Genomic DNA, 18,649 nt, shown 5'->3' with positions numbered 1-18,649 from the left:
ACTTCAGAGGTAATTGTGATAGAGTGGCCAATTCAATGCACAGCTTTGCATTCCCCCTCCTCCACACACACACAAACGCACACACAAAAAGACAAATTGGAAATCTCAAACACGCAACGGTAGCACCCTCCCAAACATACCAGCACATCCTCTGTGTCTTCCTCTCTCTGTGCCAAGCTCTCTCTCTCTCTCTCTCTCTCTTTCTCTCTCTCTCCCTCTCTCTCTCTCTCTCTCTCTCCTCTCTCTCTCTCTCTCTCTCTCTCTCCCTCTCTCCCTCTCTCTCTCTATTTGCGGATGCCTCCCTAATCTCTTCCTAGTGTACAGGTGGAGTATATCTGTCTTCCTGTGGCAACATCCCCAGCGACTCTGTAAACAAGTCTCCGTTTAAAATTCACCTCTTTTAATCCCCTCTTCCCCCCTTTGTCGACTCCTGCCTCCGAAAAAAAAATTAATCCGCCGCCGTCCGAGTGTGGAGCGTGAAACCCCCCACCCCACCCCCACCCCAAATCCTGACATCAGCCCATCTCAATCCACAGCTGCTGGAGGGTGTTCAGACGAGTGTGCATGCAAGGATCAACTGAACACAGCCATGTACACACACACATATACATACACATTTAACACACACCTGCATGTATGCAAGCTTACACACACACAACACACATGCACTCACACTAATCCCCTCCATGAGCTTCTCCAACACCCCCAAAACCTTGTTTTCCCCCATTGAGGGTTATCGTTCCCCCTCTTTCTGTCTCTCCACATTGGGCTTTTGTCCCCACTGGTGCAGATGACTGGGAAGAGCTCAGAGTGTGTGTATGCCAGTGATAGTGCTGCCACCTCCCTGGTGTCATGAGAGCCGGGTTGGGGCTGTTGCTCAGGGGGGCTATTGTGTCAATGCAGACACACAAACACATGCCGCCATACACACACAACACACAACATCCCACTCCCCTACCGTTTCAACTGTATACACTGTACCTCTGTCAATCCAAGCGCTACCATCACACTTCCCTCTCTTCTCATTCTCCACATATTCCCTTGTCCCATTAGTAGGACCAGAGATGTGAGTTACTTAAGTAACTTCTGGAACAACATCCTTCCCATCTCCCATTTCATAAATCTCAAAGCAGAGAATTGAGACATGAGATGAGAAACTGGTGGCACACTGTAAACCATTTCACCTCTCAGTTAATGCCAGGTTGCCAATCCCCACAACCACAAGCCTTCCTCTGCTACCTCTGTCACTACCTCACCTCAACATCACCTGCTCCCTGACACCTCCAGACCTCAGGGACGGAGCTTTTTGCAGAAAATGGACATCATCTGCTAGAAGTTCACTTCACCTTTAAACCAGCTGCTAGCTGTACCCCTTATCTTCTGTGCCCTACTCCCTCTGTCCCCCATAATCCGTGGGACCTATGGGCTTTAAGCCCCTGTGGACCCTTTTTCATCTTGGCTCGAACGCTAGCTGTCCCACAAGGCTAAGCGCCGACTTTCAACTTTCAGCTCAGCTTTCCTCTGCTGAGTGTACCCACTGAGCCCTTGGCCTGGAGCTAAAGGCTAAGTCGCTAACATCTGGCTACAGTAACGTCTTACTACGTATTCCCAGAGAGCCAGCCAAAGTATTAGTTAACTCTTCTCCAACAAGAAGTGAGACTTCCTGCCTTTTTAATGTCCATGAAGCTAGGGTTTTGTCTCTACCACTGTCAAATGAAGGTAAATCACAGGCCATTTATTTTTAACTTTTAATACTCAGTAGCTATAATGCTACATCTGACCAGGAAGGCTGAGGTCTGAAATACCATAGGTACATGATGCTGGGATGAAGGGACCTTAGCCAGTAAGTTGGCATGAAGTTAACTTTCTTTGCTCTCAGCCTCTGGAGCTGCTGTAGTTGCCCCCCTGTGGAGGTGTGGCATTTAAACCCAGTCCAGATACACCGGCAATAGGGAGACTTAGTGACAACAGGAGCCTAATCCTGAGTCCTGTCCTGGATAATCCAATATAGCACAGCCAACAAACATAACTGGCAGGGATAAAGACTTACACCCAGGGATGTTTGGCATTTTCACATTGTGAAATACCACTACAGGATGCAGCTGGTCAGGTAAAATGGAACACAAACTCAGAAGAGGGAAGAGAGGTAAACTCTACCTGGACAAATTCACATTGTTTGTATCCTTACAAAGCAGTTTGTATGAAGTCCTTCACTTTGCGTTATTTTCAGTCTTCCTCCTTCCTTCCTCCACACTAGGCCTGTGACTCCCGCATCATTGTCTTTCCTCTAAGGAAAAGGAGAGAAGAGAGAGGGGCAGATTATTACATTGTAGTGAGTAGTACCAGGTAGGATTACTGGAAAGATGGCTATGACTTTACCTCAATCTTCTCCAAAACCAGACATTAAGATCAGGAGTACCATGTCTGCGGATCAGTGTGAAATAATGAGATATGAAAATGACTAGGGGCACTGGAGGAATAGAGGACTAGGGATTGCAGAGGAGGTTTGTGTTTGATCCCATCTCTTTCCCCGCTCACTCACTTCAATTATCTTCCTCTCCTATCACCCCATCTATTGGGAATATACGGGATAATTAAGGAAAAGCACGGGTGCTGTGGTTATTGGTTTAAAATGGTGATTACTGCACAGGGTGGAGGGGAGAATGTGTGTGAGAGAGGGAGAGGAGAGAGATTGGCTTTGTGTTTGGGGTATTTTAGGCAAACCATATTTCACAGGTTCCGACACAAAGTCTGTTAGGTGATCATTTATCTCATGGGACCGATGACCTGAAACATATTCTCAATACTCTTGGTTGTCAGCTGGGTTGAAAATACTGCACACCTTGGACTCATTCTAGAGAACAGACTGTATACCATATGGTGAGGGCAGATAACATAAACACAGATTACCATTTTCCAGAGCCAGAATCAGCACCGCTCATGCCCAAATATCCACAAAAATATTTCAGAATATGTTGGTTTGATTACTACCCACTCTTGACTATCATTCGTAGCCAGCACATCACCTTGCAAGCAGCTCTAACCACAGTGCAGTGTAGTTAACACCATGGCCACTGATGAAGGTGCTATGACCATGCCCTCTAGGCACGGGTTCCATCTATGTAGTAATTGCTGTTTAAATGCCACTGTTCCTCGCATGAAATAAAACTTTATGGGGTGCCAACAGGCCATCAACATTCAGATTTGTTAGCGGTGCCGTAAGGTTTAAAGGTTGCTAATTTAACGAATGTGACATTTCAGATGGTGCTTTACGCATTTAGCTTATCATTGTGGGCTTATTAGAGCTTGAAATGAGGCTTGACTCATTGGAAGTCGATAAAATAGTTGTAACCCTGGAAATATTGCTTAAACGTGCAAGTTGTTAGTCTCTAATTGGCGGGACTTGATTTGAAGACTTTGACTTGGACCAAATTCATTCTCTTTTTAACGCTCTTTTTTTTTTTTTATAATGCTGTGATCTGGAAATTGTTAAAGCCTGGGAACAAGTTGTCACATCATTAATAACAGCATATGCCTGAGCAGCCCACTTCCTGAGAACATTCATTATAGTCAGGTAAAAAAAATGTAAGGTGGAAAGTCTGCAGAGCAATAAAATACTGCCTTAATATGACTTGTCTCACCTCTCTCTGTCTTCTCTGTCTCTCTCTCTCTCTCTCTCTCTCTCTCTCTCTCTCTCTCTCTCTCTCTCTCTCTCTCTCTCTGCAGAACCTTGACAACTACAAGCAGACAACTGAACAGTACAACCAGGCAGCTACCAAGGCTGAGGCTCACATCCGGTAAATACTGTGAATAAGCCTTACGGCAACATTTTCAGTGCTGGAAAGAACCTTTCAGAACACTCATTATATTGTTGCTCGCTTATTGCTTCCTCAGCCCAATTATGTCCTTATTATATGAGCCTATTTTAGATGACTCCCAATACGTCAGGGCAAGGTGACTTGTGTGTGGTTGAATTTGGTGGATATACTCGTAAATAATCTCCAAATAAATCTCCCGCTAGTCTGTTGAGAAGCCTATAAAGAGGACAGTACAATACCTGTCATCTACAAGTCAGTATCACCCACTCCAGCCCTAAAGCGTTGGGATCTTTCTTTCTTTCTTTCTTTCTTTCTTTCTTTCTTTCTTTCTTTCTTTCTTTCTTTCTTTCTTTCTTTCTTTCTTTCTTTGTCTCTCCTTATCTGTAAATTACCCTTTTATTTGTAAGCCATGGCCAAGAATGAGGGGAAATTATGAAATGTGTGAAAGAGTGTAATTTTCTGTGGTTTCATTCCACTGTTATTAATTCCTGTGCTCAGAAAGACAGCTTGAATTGTGTAAAGCTGATTAGCTGGTGTGGGATACGCATTCTCTGTTGTGAATGGAATTGACATGGGCACTACATCTGGTGTATGGTTTTGTACAGAAATGCAGAGTTCATGTGGCATATTGGGAATATTAAACAGTCCACTTTCCACTCTTTCCAATGAGTATTATAATTTTGACATTAACATCTTTTGTGTTCTTTTTTTATAACGTTACACTACACCTCTTGCTATTCCACCTCAGAGATACAAAATGTCACTGGTAGTTGAGTGCTGTAGCAACCACCAGGGTGGCAATCATGGCAGTAAATTGGCTACCAACAGACTTGGCATTTTGGAGGGAGAGTTTTGTCCAGTAAAGAGCAGCCACAATCTCCAGGTAGGAAAATGGAAAGAGCAGGATTTTGCAAGGAGCGGAAGTTGTCCTTTGGGATGGCAGAGTTCAGAACTCACTTGCTGTCAAAACCAGGTCAGTTTGATTCGAAACTGGATTGCCACCACACTGGCGCTGGCACACCCATTCTAACCCCTCTTTGGAAGGAGAGAGAGCTCAGTGAATCCAATTTAGTCAGAAAGCCATTCATTTTCCCTTTTCCCATGTGCACGGTGAATGATTATCACTAAACCGATGAAAGCTGGCTAATTAATTCAGCTCGTTTTCCGACTGTGTTATTTTCACCTGCTCCATCCTCACCTTTTGGATTTCAGCGTTTTCATCAACCCGTTAAGCCTTTCCTTCCCTACCCCCCATCCTCTCTCTCTCTTTCTCTCTCGCGTTCATGTCCTGCTGTACACCCTTAAAACTTGAATTCTCTCACTTTAAACATATTTCTACATATGTCTACATATGTGCTGATAACCAGTGAGGATAGTGATGTTTTCCCCAAATATTTTCACCAGTCTGCAGTGTTAAATGTATCTAAGTCTCATGTGGCACTCAAGATCTGCCAGAAAAAAGAAAAAAAATCAGAAAAATGAGAGAGCCCTCCCTGCAGAACAGCACTGTAATTTAATATTGGTTTAATTAGTAAGTGTTTAATTAATTAACGTTTTAAAAATGGTCGCCAGGCCCTTGTTTGAGTACACTTTTCTGTTCTGAAAGTTGAGCCACGGTTGTGAAATAATTCATTGTTGATACAGCAAGTGTTCCTTTCCTCCTCCTCTTTCCTTGCAGTTTGTTATGTATACAGACCACACACCTGTATTTGATTAGTTTGAGACCTTTCCATTGGATAATGAAGGCAGAGTAAATTTGTGGTTGAAGTCATTTAATGGTTTGTTGATGTGATCCTGGCGCAGGGGCATGATTGGATTCTCAACGAACTCTCTACAATATCATTGTAATCTGCATACATCTATTATTTCCTAACAAGGTGAGAATGCTAGTTTGGTTTCTGTGTGCGTGTGTGTGTGGGAGTGTGTGCACGTGCCTCTGTGTGTGTGTGTGTGCGTGCGTGTGCAGATCCAAATTAGCTAGTAGTGCTTTGCTACATGGAAAAGTAGCAAAACAGCCATAATAAACTTCAAGAGACAAAGACCGTCAGGGAGAGCAAAACAATGCACTTGGACCTGCTAATGTAAGTTAAATAATGTCAACAACTGTGACATTAATTTCCATTTTCCTTTTTGTCCTAGAAGTCACCTAATAGATGTTTTATTGTTGTTATTAGTAGCTGTAGTAGTGGAAGTAACAACAGTAGTAGTACTATGGAGCTAATGGACCCGGGGCATAATGATGTCAGCCCTCTGGTTTGACATAATTTGGTCGTCCCACCCATCCCACAGCCCAACGCATTCCCAGCATCTCTGAACTGGCAATGGTTAAAGTTGGTGTTTGGACACTTTGCCATCCTTGCACTGTATGATGGGTACGAGGCTGCCATCTTCATGCACCTGGTCCACTGGGTTGAATGGCATCCAATTCAGGCCCAAATTTTTGTGTAACTTATTACATTAACAAAAAATTCCAATTTTCCGTTGCTGCATTGAAGAGGTTAGAAGATTATTTCAGCATGAGTTCGCTGAAGGAGGAGCATTTTGTCCAGCCACAGTGTGTTGCTCATTATTTTTCAGTGCCTCTGCTGTGGTTTATACACACACACACACACTCACACACACACACACACACACACACACACACACACACACACACACACAAAGACACACACATGCACACACAAACTTCCACCCCTTTTCCCTCTCTCTATCTCTGCCACACTACAGGCACACTTTGTATTCAGGCAGCCATGTGCTCATCATGTTCTGTCAGTATTTGGGCAGTGTTTCATTGTGCCGTGGTCACGCTGTCATTTCACACTACACTGACCACCCAGTAATTATTCTATTTACCCACTACTGAAGGGAGGGGAAGCAGTGGAGGGCCTGCAGCACAGCCCAACACTTCAACTAGCTACTGTATGTCTCTTTTCCTGTCTCTTTCTCTGTCTTTGTCACAGATTCTGTCCCTGTCCCCAATTCTGCCTCTAAATCTGTCTCTTTTTCCTTTCTCACTTGCTATTTCTATCATATTCCCTCTTTGTTCTCTCTATCCATTGCTCTACCCTTTTCTGTCTTTCTTTAGTTGCCTCTGCTCCTTTTTCTCACTGCGTCTGACTGTTTCTACCTTTGTCTTCTTTCTTTTCTGTTTTTTTGATTCAAGCTCTTTCTTTTCCTCTCCCCTTTTCTCTCTTTTCCTGGTTTTGTGAAAAATGCTTTCTTTTGTTGCCACATCCTTTCCTCTCTTGAGGCTGTATGTACTGTATTGGTTGTATTGGTTATACTGCATCCTGTATGTCCTGAGAGAGATGTGCAGGCCAAACCACTGTCTGATAAAGATAGACTTTTTACATTGTAATTTTTGCATTGCTCTTATCTAGAATGTCCTACAACAAATGCAACGGTAGAATAAACTTAAATTTGAAGCTCACCAAAATGACAAGCAACTAACCCTAACCCTAATAAGGAGTGCAACAGTCAGGACCTTAGAGTCCTTACAATATTCCTGTGACCATAGAAAGATCACATAAGAGTGAAATGCTAATAAAATAAATGCAATATGTAAGGGTATAAGTCATCTGTCAGTTGGTAGAGTCAGTCAGCACCAAGAAAAAAACCCAAACACTGCGCATATAGTCACAGAATACAGAGATACAATACTTATATGTTTCTCAGGCAGCCACACTGGTGCTTTAGCTCACTTGGTAGAGCAGCAGACCTTCATGCAGGGTGCTGGGCTCTAATCCCAGGATTGGCAAATGATTCAGAGTTTGACTCTTGAACCCAGCAAGCACAGAATATTTACATTATGCTATTTGACATATACACACAATTTAAAAGAGCATTTTTCCACCAAGATGCTAAGAAAAGCAGCCGGCAGTGGCAGAACGCAGAGCAGAGTCTGGTGTGTGGGACTAGACCGAGGAGGTATGGGGGTGCAGATCCCCTCACAGCCTTGTCCGCCAGCACTGGGGTTTTTAATTTGATACAAAAAACAATGGGCAGCCGGTAGGGCTGGGCAATATATCAATATTATATCGATATCGTGATATGAGACTAGATATCTTCTTAGATTTTGGATATCGTAATATCGTGATATGGCATAAGTGTTGTCTTTTCCTGGTTTTAAAGGCTGCATTACAGTAAAGTGATGTCATTTTCTGAACTTACCAGACTGTTCTAGCTGTTCTATTATTTGCCTTTACCCACTGAGTCATTATATCCACATTACTGATGATTATTTATCAAAAATCTCATTGTGTAAATATTTTGTGAAAGCACCAATAGTCATCCCTATTGAGGTATTTGGTCAAAAATATTGTGATATTTGATTTTGTCCATATCGCCCAGCCCTACTTACAACTGAACATTTAGCCCAATTCTTAGAAAATACAGAGATATATTGTATATTATTATATTGTGTATCGCCATTCAGCCTAAAAATACCAAGATATGATTTTTGGTCCATATCGCCCAGCCCTAGCAGCCAGTGTAGGAGGGGAGTGACATGGGAGAGTTTGGTGAGGTTGAAGACGAGGTGGGAAGCAGCTCTGGATGAGTTGTAGAGGCTGGCTGGTTAGTCCCACTGTGGCTGCCATTTCTTTACCCTGTACCTAGCCATGATTCCAGGACCAGATACATTCAGTCTGAGGGCAACAGTTTAAAAAAGTGCCAAATCAAATCATTTCAGAGAGGCCTGTTTGTCTTCATGGATAATTTTATGTACAAAAACCCATGAATGAACACAGTCTGGAAGGATACTTTGTGAACACCAGGGCATGAAAACTCAAAACCCCCTGGGATGTTTCCTTCTTTCAGTTTTCCTACATAGACCATGTCAGTCTTCAAAACATTTTCCTCCAGTGGAGACATACTGAGTGTTAAAATGTTATCTATTGCCATTTGCTGCTTGCCTTGCCCAAGTACATGAGGCATTTCAGAGGAGTTCATCCATTAGCTTTGCCTTGGGGTATCAAGCTACAAATATTCTCCAAAAACACCTCAGCTAAGAGACCCATAACATTGCAGCTTAGCTTACCTTAAGATCTGAAAAATCCATTAATCCTCTTAAAAAACCTTTTTACCCTCAAAGTGTTAGCAAAGACAGATCCTAAGTGAACCTCAGGTGTATGTCTGTGCTATGATTCACCATGAAGTAACCGCTGACAGTTTGTAGTTAGAACCCCACTTTGTTATATCTGCTTTAAATGTGTCTACTCATTCCTGTGTATGCCTGTGTAGCATGTTCAATTAGTGAGGCGGGCTTGTAGCTTACTGTACTCCAGGATCTCTGTGTCTTCCAAAGAAGTAAAAGCCTAGCCATTACCAGAGACAGGATCTGTCTGCGCTGTGGTCAAACAAAGATTCACTATTAAGAGAGAGAGCTACAGTGACTTGCACAGTCTCCCTCTGCCTCTCTGATTCCCTCCCTGAGTCTAGAGTACATAATAGGCTACGTACACACTGCAGCTATATACGGTTGGCCCTCCTCATTGGAGTGCTCAATCCTGCAAGGTTCACAGACAGTTCGATTATTAAGGAGAGTGACAACCACATTCTGCAACCGCACTCACTACCTGAAAAATTCAAGTAATGGCTACCAAATTTGAGTGCGGATGCTATTAGTCTGCATAGTGTGTACCAGAAGCGCACTGGACAAGTGGTTGTTAAGTGACGTAAGGTGCGGCGCTACTTAGGTTATATAACGTTCCCTCCTCGTTCATTTGAAGAAATGACGGATGGCAGAGGATTGCTGTGGTTGCAACGGGAGACAACATTGATATGAAGTGTATGGGCGGAGGAGAGAATACAAAAAAAGCAAAGCGGTACCAAAAGAAACCAGAGGGTGTTTGAAATCTTACGGATAAATTGATGCCTCTGGTTACTGGTGTTACTAGTGTCAAGTAAATTGAAAACACAGATGGTAGCCACCATATCAGTCTGAAGTAACTATGGTTACTATGGTTACAGACATTATTTACAGCCATCGCGAGTTCGGAGGAGTGGAGCGATTTGTTTTTTCTCTCTCTCTTTCTCTAATGCGTACACACACAAACACAGCCGTGCACAAGAATACAAATACACACACTGGTCAAATTTACTGGTCTGTACAATTAGACCAGTGTGGAGTTAGACAGGTCTTGCTCCCAGTTTTGCTCATCACTCCATCCACAAATCTAATTTCATCTCAGCACTGGCTTATACTTTTCTTTTTTTCACCACTGCATTAAACAGCACATTTTCTTTGGGCCATAGCCTTTATTATGTGTAAAACATACATTGGTACAGGAACATAAAGTATCAACATTTTCTGTAGTGATATAATTGCATATTGGCACAAATGGTACAAGGACACCAGGACAATAGACCGTACCTATCACTCTGCATGCATTCAGCCAGGTATGCTATAGGTTGCTATGGGTTATATGCAATGCAGCGTCCACCATGAGAGGCTTAAGTGAGCGAGTAATGTGGTAACAGTATATTATATTGTGCAGAATAATTTGCTCACCCAGTGAAATTGCATTACTCTTTTTCCCTGTGCGGACACTGTGTTTCAGAGGAAAAGTTAAGTTGTTAAAAAAAAAAAACATACCTTACAAATTAAATGACACAGAACTGGAATTGAAATTGTTGTCGATAAAGAGGCTAGCGATGGAGGTTGATAGCAGTCGAACGCTCCAAAGAGCATGTCTCACCCCACGTCACTCGCGATTCGAGTGAGCCGTCCGACCGCAAGTTCTCCTGATTGAAAAGTTATCAGCGCTGAGATGTCACACACAAACACACGTGCACATGCGCACCTTATCTTGTTCCCGCATGTCACCTGTTTTAATGAAACACTCTCCTTATCCCCTCCCATCTCTCTCTCCCCATATTCCCACTAAGGGAGTTCGGTGGGGATCAATCAGCCAGGCTAACAGAGTGTGAATTGTTCTCCTACACTCCTATCTCCCCTCAGCACTCCACCTGTCAGCGTATGAAGATACGGGCGGAGCTCTGTCTGTCTTCAGTCCACGGCTTGTAGTTGTTTTTGATTGCTATTCCCTTTTGAGACAGAGACAGACTTTGTAAAGTGTTTCCAGGGAGTTGAGATTAAACTTCGTGAAGTTTTTTGGGGTGTTGTCATATTGTCACATTGTTTTTGTGAGCTCAGGATTACGCTTGCTGCATAAGTTTAATGGTGGGATAAGTTATTATTATAATGACTACCAGAATAATCATAGCTACTGAGTTATGTCAGTGTTCAGACAGCGTTGTGTTAGCCTTATGGACAAAATTTGTAGTTTTGATTTTATGTGATTCTGCAAGTAAGATTTCCACAAGCTAAAATATAATGTCACGAACGTTATCCTTATGACAGTATCATAAAAGCTTTATAAAGCCTCTAACAATACAAGAGACATGCTCTGTCATTTCCTTTGATCTCACCCCAGCCATGACATCTTTGATCCTCTCTTCTCTTCCCCTCCACTCAGCGTAATATTAAAAATCAGAAGTATGCTGCCAGGGCTGCTGGTTTAGAGGAACCCAAATCCTTGTCATCATACATTAATAACCTCTCACACACCTCACACACACACAAACACAAACACCCACCAACTTATACACAGAGAGAATAATAAAATGCTACGCCCTTATGATCTTTCCCTTTTCTTCTTATTGCTTTATTCCCCAATGTCAGGCTTTGCAGTGGCGCAGAACTCAAGCTTTCTTCATAAAAACCACACGCTGCCAAGGTGAGACAAAAAATAATGAGAAACTTTAACGATTTGAGCCTAATCTCTCTCCCTTGACACGGCACTTATTTATGCAAAGCGTCACAGGCAGAAAGCAATTGGAGTGTTGTTTTGGCTCTTTTGCCTACAGAAGTTAGCTATCAAACTAGCTGGGGCGGCTAATGTTTTTCTAATAAGAGCTCACCTTTAATTTCAGTCAAACGAGGCAGTTGGTGCAGATTAGCAGAGGCAATTTTCTGCTTCAGATTCCATTATTAAAACACTCCTGCTATCAGAAAATTTCTCTTGTTGAATAGAGAGAAGAAAGAGTTTTTTCTTTTTTTTCTTTTCTTTTTTTTTTACTTGGGCTTGGATTAATGCCTTGGGGCTATTGTTGCTGTTATCTCTTAGTCCCTAGGGAGTAATTCACAATGGCCACCAACTGTCAAAGTGCGAAATCTGACATTAACCAGTGATATCATTTTAATCACGTGATTGAAACTGTTGGCAACAGATTTTAAGCTGGCTAATACAACACAATAGCATTTTGATTTTTCAGTGTAGCTTTCAATATTCTCTGTACTCAAGGACTTACCTTGACGAATCCCATCCTGTCTCACATGGACTGAGAGTAATTCAGCCCCAAATCCCATATACATGAAGTGTGAATATAGTAAGGCTATTAAGCACTGAATTCTGTTTAATAATCACTGAAACCCACAGCTCAGATGAGTGGATCTGATTTGCTCCAACTCAATGAAACCATTTGTCCATTCTATCAGAAGCAGCCAGTGAATCACAGAGGCCTTGATGGCACCTTTTCACTGGACTAACTCCCACATAGTTGCACAGAATGACTGTTAGCCAAACATCATATGGAGAGCGCTAATAGTCAACTGGCATCCCAAGCGCCAAGTGCACGTCACACCATGCGATGTGGCAAAGGGAAAATGGGGATTGGGATGGTTGCCATGGGTTACTGTTTGTCCATGCAAGCTGCGATGGTTATTTGTCATCATTCCATACGTCACTGTCGCTCCCTCCCTCTCTCTCTCGGGTTGCATTCACTTCTCTTTTCATGAATATTCTCTCCGCCAGTGATTTATTTAATCCTGTCGCTCTATCCTCTGCTGCACACACAAGCACGTGCGCGCGCGCACACACACACACACACACACACACACACACACACACACACACACACACACACACACACACACACACACACACACACACACACACACACACACACACACACACACACACACACAGTGACTACAGCATCTCTACACAATAAACATACCAGTACAGAGAAATTCTCCATGTGTACAGTTTATCTCATGCACACACACATGCGGTGCATTTACAAAACATGTTTCTCACACACACACACACACACACACACACACACACACACACACACACACAAATAGATTGTGTCTATTTGTCAGTGCATGCAGGGACTACTGAGCTCATTCATATGTGAAGGATGCATGATTCTGTAATTGCTTTGAGGGGCAGCCCAATGTGTGTGTGTTTGTGTGTGTGTGTGTGTGTGTGTGCGTGTGTGTGTGTGTGTGTGTGTGTGTGTGTGTGTGTGTGTGTGTGTGTGCATGCGTAGGTACACGCATGTGTGTGTGTGAATTTCAAGTGGTCAGTTTCCTAGAATAGATAGGCATGGCCCATCATGTCAAATGCGGCCATGCGTCTCCTTATCAAATTGAACACTAATTCTCTTTCTTCTCTTTCTCTCTCTCACACACACACACACACACACACACACACACACACACACACACACACACACATTAGCCTTACTATTAACAAGCTGTGACTTGAAGCTGTGAAGACTTAATGTAAAACCATTCCTTAATGCAATCACTTCAACGTAAAACCATTCCTTAATGCAATCACTTCTACAGATACTTGGAGAATCTACAGTAGTGTTGTATACAGCCTGAGAAATGACTGAGATAACATGATGATCTTCATTCATTATTCATTTATTCAATCAGACGAGTAGCTACCTATTAATGAGAATTTTACTGGGCAATATCTGTGCATATGAGAGGTTATACAAGATGCAATACAGGGGGATAATAAAGTGCATTTATGTGTGCCTTTGTGTGTCTCTGTCTTTGTTTCTGTGTGTGTGTGTGTGTGTGTGTGTGTGCGCATGTGCATATCCCTATCCTCCCAGTAGCGAGTTCTGTCACAACAGCAGGTAAATTACCACAAGCAACGGAGCACTCAAGGATTACCCTCATGTAGGATTAGCATTCACTACCTGTATGTTTGTGTATTTGTGTGTATGTGCATGTGTGTGATTGTGTGCTTGTGTCTACACGCATGTATTGTATGTGTGAAGAAGATGATAAGAAAAGAGAAAGTTTGACGTTGACTCCTAAGCTGCTTTGTCAATGCATAATTCATCTCTCTCCATGGGCTGCACCTTGAAGCCTTTGAAAGTATCTTAGCCTCTCCAACTGCAACTATATAAACAAAACAAACCCCAAACAATCTCAAGTACTTTTTCCCTTTTACTCTACACAATGTTTCCTGACACAAACCAGATATTGTTACTGCTGTTGTAACTGTTGTTTTAACTAAGCCTAACTTAGGAAGTCAGTATTATTTATACACCTGTACAAAGTCTTTGTGGCTTGATTTCACACTGCCAGCTCTAATCCAATTTTTTGCAACTCTGTGCCACAGATCATTTTTTCAGTTTCAGTTTTCATTGATATTTTAGTACGACAATTAGGTTGCAACAAACAATTACTTTGATAATCAATTATTCTGATAATTATTCTTGAGAAGAAGAAACAAACAGTGGAGATCATCATCTGTGATAGAAACTGAAACTAAGGTTATCTTTACTGCTGCTGCCAACATTAGCTTGGAATAATAGTGAGAGCCCTGCAATGTTTTGTCTAAAGATTAAGGATGTTTTCTTAACATGTCATAATAAATATTTTGCATCTAAAGTTATCTCATGCAGCGAGCACTGAAGCTAATGTTAAACAGATTTACACTTACTGTGCAGGTGCTCTGCCATGTTCCGATGTTTTGTTTTAAAATCCAAGAGCATCTCTGTGAAGCCAGCCAGAGAGAAAGGACCTTTAGGAAAGCCTTTAGGAAAAGGTGTGCAATAGCTTTGGATTCAAATGTACTTTGTCATTATGGAAAAACAACTATTTGTTTTTCATCTAGTGCAAATCCTTACATGTACTCTTACATTTCATTTTGGAACTGTATTACCTAAAAAATGTTGCAACATATTTTTAATTAGAAAATTTTGTCGATCATGTTCCTACTTTTACTACTATTCCAACACTTTTCTTTTGTGTTTGATTTGAAGGCTTGTCAAAGGCTCGTCCTTAGAACTGCGGTGTACATCGGTAATTTTCAAAATACAAACAAACCGTAAGAAGTAGGCTTGAGTGTCTGAGAAAGAATCGACAGTGGGAAATACTAATCAATGATTTCTTTTATTGCTGAATGGTTGCAGCCCGAATGGCAGTAACACCCGGTGAAAGATGGACCCTTGTTTAGACAGGTGACTTCTCGTCTTGGCAGTCCCTTGTCCATCCATATTCCATGGATCCATTTCAGATGAGGAGACAAATGTTACTGCAAAAGAGACTCTGCTGAAATAGAATTTGAGCACCTAACTAAAGAAATTCTGTCTGAGTTGACAGTGCAAATCCTTCCCTTTAGCTGTGTTATTATCACACTGACCCTGCTCTCCCCCCTCTGTTTCCGCCCAGGCCCCGGCACACTGCGTCAGTCTGCGCTGAGTTGCAGACCCAGGTGCTCCAGTGCTACAGAGAAAACCCACAGCAGACCCTGCACTGCTCCGGCCTGGCCAAACAGTACATGACCTGCATCCAGCAAGCTAAGAAGGTAGGCAAGAGCAGCGTGCGTGGGCGTGGGAGAACGAGAGAGAGAGAAAAGACTGTGTGTGTCCCAGTTAGCTGGTGTGTTTATTTGAATAGGATATTTGTGTGAAAGTGTGTGTACGTGGGTGTATGAGTCACTTATATGGGTAATATGTGTGAATGTACTTTTGTATGATAGGTGGCATTTGAGCACCACGCTTCTCCACTTTCAATCAATTCCCCACTCCCACTGGTTTGTTTGCCTTCATCGCTCCTCTCTCCGACCCCTTGAGTAATCATACTTGGCCAGAGAGTACTTGGAGTAGCTTCGCTTCCTTCAGAACTACATTTCTCGATTGCTTCTAATCTGATTTAAGAGAGCAAAGAAGAATAGACACGTACTCGACAATTGCACTGACAATGGGGGGGAAAGGAAAAACAGGCAAACAGTCCTTTCAGGGATTTTCCCCTTGCTGAAGTAAATTTTGCACCAAAACAGTTAACTTGTGAGAATTGTAATCTGCTTGTTGGTTACTATGACACTTCAAATGGGAACCTAAATCAATGGGACATGCTTGATGGGCTTATTTCTAAGTCGCCAACTGTGCACTGTGTTTTGGAACATTTTGATAGGAAGATTACACTGTTATTAGTGCAGTAAAATCAGTTTTGGCATTCAGTGCTTTGAAATGCATTCTGCTTTCTGCTGATGCTTTTGCAAAAAGCGTTTAGACCCTGCGTTTATCTACAAAGTGCTTATTTTACCCAATTTCTCCATCAAAAAACAATAATGAATAGGGCAATTTGCACATTATTATCATGACAAAATGCACTGATATGGCTCCAAAGTAGATAAAAGGCACAAAACAACAATTGGTGAATTTGGCAGTTTAAACGGTCGATAAAAGCAAGGCAAAGGCTCACAATAAAAGCAATCAGTCTTTTTAAGCTGGTTCAAAAGATCCATTTGCCAGTGGGATGGTGCTCTTTGTAAAAAAAAGCAACCTGTGTATATGTGTGTATGCGTGGGTGTGTGAGTCATTTTTATGTTTGTGAGCATTTGTTGTATAAATTCAAGTGTGTGAGTTTTTATTTTTGTAAGAATAGACTAGTGAAGAGCGGAGGCAAGCTGTTTTCTCTTTTCTTTGTACAACATGCAGCACTTGTTTAATTCAGATTCAATCAGGCATATCCTTGACGGAGTGAGAGAGAATGAGAGCCAGAGAAAGAAAGAGAGGGAGAAAACATCGGGGAGGCAGAAAAGAGAGCGAGTAAGAGAGCAAAGGAACGAAAAAGAAGCCTTCAGTTTCTATCGAACGTATCACCGCCCCACCCGTCCCTCTTTGAGCACCAGAGTGTGGAGGAGTGTTTCTGCTGAAAACTTGGCTCCTGTGCTGGGTGGCTGTTTGCCAGCCAGAAAAGGCTTGGAACCTCCACTGTCCTCTGAAGAGCAAGAGCAAAGTCTTTCTTACCTCCCAAACAGGTAGAACAAGGAGATTTGACTGATGCTGATGAATGAGGTCCGGTCCCAATCAGACGGTAGTCCAGAACCCAAATGTTTCAGTGCTCTATGCTTTGGAGGGAGATTAAGAATTAGTGTTATCGATTTCTTTGTCTGGCACCGCAGGCCACAACTGATCAATGGTCCTGAACTGTAATGACTTGTTAAAAATCCAAGCGTTTCTCGGCCAGAAATAATTTTGTAAGAGTGGTGGCATTTTATTTATTTATTTTTTCAAATGGTTGCTATCTAGCTTTGGAAGCAAACTCTTGATCTGAAACATTTTATCGCTGGAATCTTTTCTATCTAACCTTTCTTTATTGGGCTAATCTGACAGAGATTAAATCTTCCTTTCCAAGAGTGACCTGCGCCACTCTCTTGAAGACTGTTGGATTTTCGAGTTGACCTTTGAGACTTCTGAAGAGCGCTCTATCCTGAGCTCAAACGTAAAAAGGCACATGAATGTTTGTAGACTTAAGATTTGAAGGTGCAAATTTGAAAGGCTTCATATGTATTAAACTACCGTCCTCCAACAAAAAATAAAACCCTCCCTTTCCCTTCATTTCTCTCTTATCCACCAATCTTGTCCATTACATGCTCATCCTTGGATCTCCATGCTGCTGTCACTGTTCATCCATCTCTTCTCCTCCACTTCCCTCCCTCCATCCATCCATCCCTCTCCCCATATTAAAGCCCCTTCCACTGCCCATCACTGCACACTTTGTCACATTAGCCAGTGCATTAGCTTCGATCTGCACTGCTGGCCATGGAGCTCTGTCAGGCCTTGGCTAGGCTAGGCTAACATGTCAGGTGCTCTACCTCTCATGTTCACCCAGAGATGCTCTGCTTGCATGCTTGCATATCCACAGAGCCATTGTTTTCTTTGTTGGACCCACAAATTCCTAGAAAGGCCCCTTTCAGAAACCTAGACATTTCACACATATTTATTCAAGCAACAATGCGCTTCTATTGTTAATCCAGCGAGTGAACTTTAGCCTACTGTAATATTCTACTGTAGTTTCAGAGCTAAAACCTCTCTCCCTATGATTCTGTCAGCCTCTATTTTAAAACCTCTAGCTGTTGGGATAATTGCATCCATATTACACTACGGTCTTATGCTTCATTTGGAGCATCTTTAACGCCAGCGGCATGGATTGGACGGGGTCGTGTATGGAGCAAGAAGAGGAGGATGTTGGCATCAATGAAAGTAGCCGAGGAATGAGGAAGCTATGGAGGGTTAAGATAGATACATGGTTAAGCGAAGGAGTGCAGATCTAGTCAGCTGTTGTAAACTTTCTATACCTTTTGAAAAATGTAGCACCCACAGCTAAAAAACGGATTGACGTGCAAGTATAACTCATTATACCATTGGATATATTAGCTATTTTAAGACTGTTGTCACCTTTTCAGGATACGATCATTTGAATTTCTGGGAATATTGAGTAACAAACCCTGAGTTACAACTCACTTGCCAAAATGGATATAATATAGCATATATATTATATCCAGGGAGGGTTGAAAAGGGAAGGGAGGCGAGTGGAGCTGCCCCTGGAGGTTTTCGATCAGTCAGCCTTAATGAAAAGGAATGAGTGGGCAGTCCCAGGACCCCTCCGGACACGCAGGCAGCTGTCCAGTCTGCCTGTCTATAAATGGATCTGACAGGGCCAGCAGCTTGGCAGAGTACAGGACTTGGATGAGAGTTTAAGTATTGCCGCAGGTGATTGTTTCAGT

General features: G+C 42.4%; 1 protein-coding gene across 1 annotated transcript in view; it reads left to right on the top strand.

The window, feature by feature from the left end:
* Positions 1–18,649, top strand: part of chchd6b (coiled-coil-helix-coiled-coil-helix domain containing 6b) — a 61,084-nt gene that overhangs the window by 30,165 nt on the left and 12,270 nt on the right. The window contains exons 6-7 of the mRNA XM_071528914.1: positions 3,727–3,797; positions 15,307–15,442. Of these exons, the coding sequence (XP_071385015.1) occupies positions 3,727–3,797; positions 15,307–15,442 (207 nt within the window). The remainder of the gene's footprint in view (positions 1–3,726; positions 3,798–15,306; positions 15,443–18,649) is intronic.

Source organism: Centroberyx affinis, unplaced genomic scaffold, assembly GCF_046629955.1.
Source record: "Centroberyx affinis isolate AG114_WGS23_722 - 3 ecotype Tasmania unplaced genomic scaffold, CSIRO-AGI_Caff_v1 ptg001738l_1, whole genome shotgun sequence".
In the NCBI taxonomy this organism is placed as follows: domain Eukaryota; kingdom Metazoa; phylum Chordata; class Actinopteri; order Beryciformes; family Berycidae; genus Centroberyx; species Centroberyx affinis.
The sequence above is the reverse complement of the archived record's forward strand: the minus strand, read 5'-3'. Positions and strand labels throughout refer to the sequence as shown.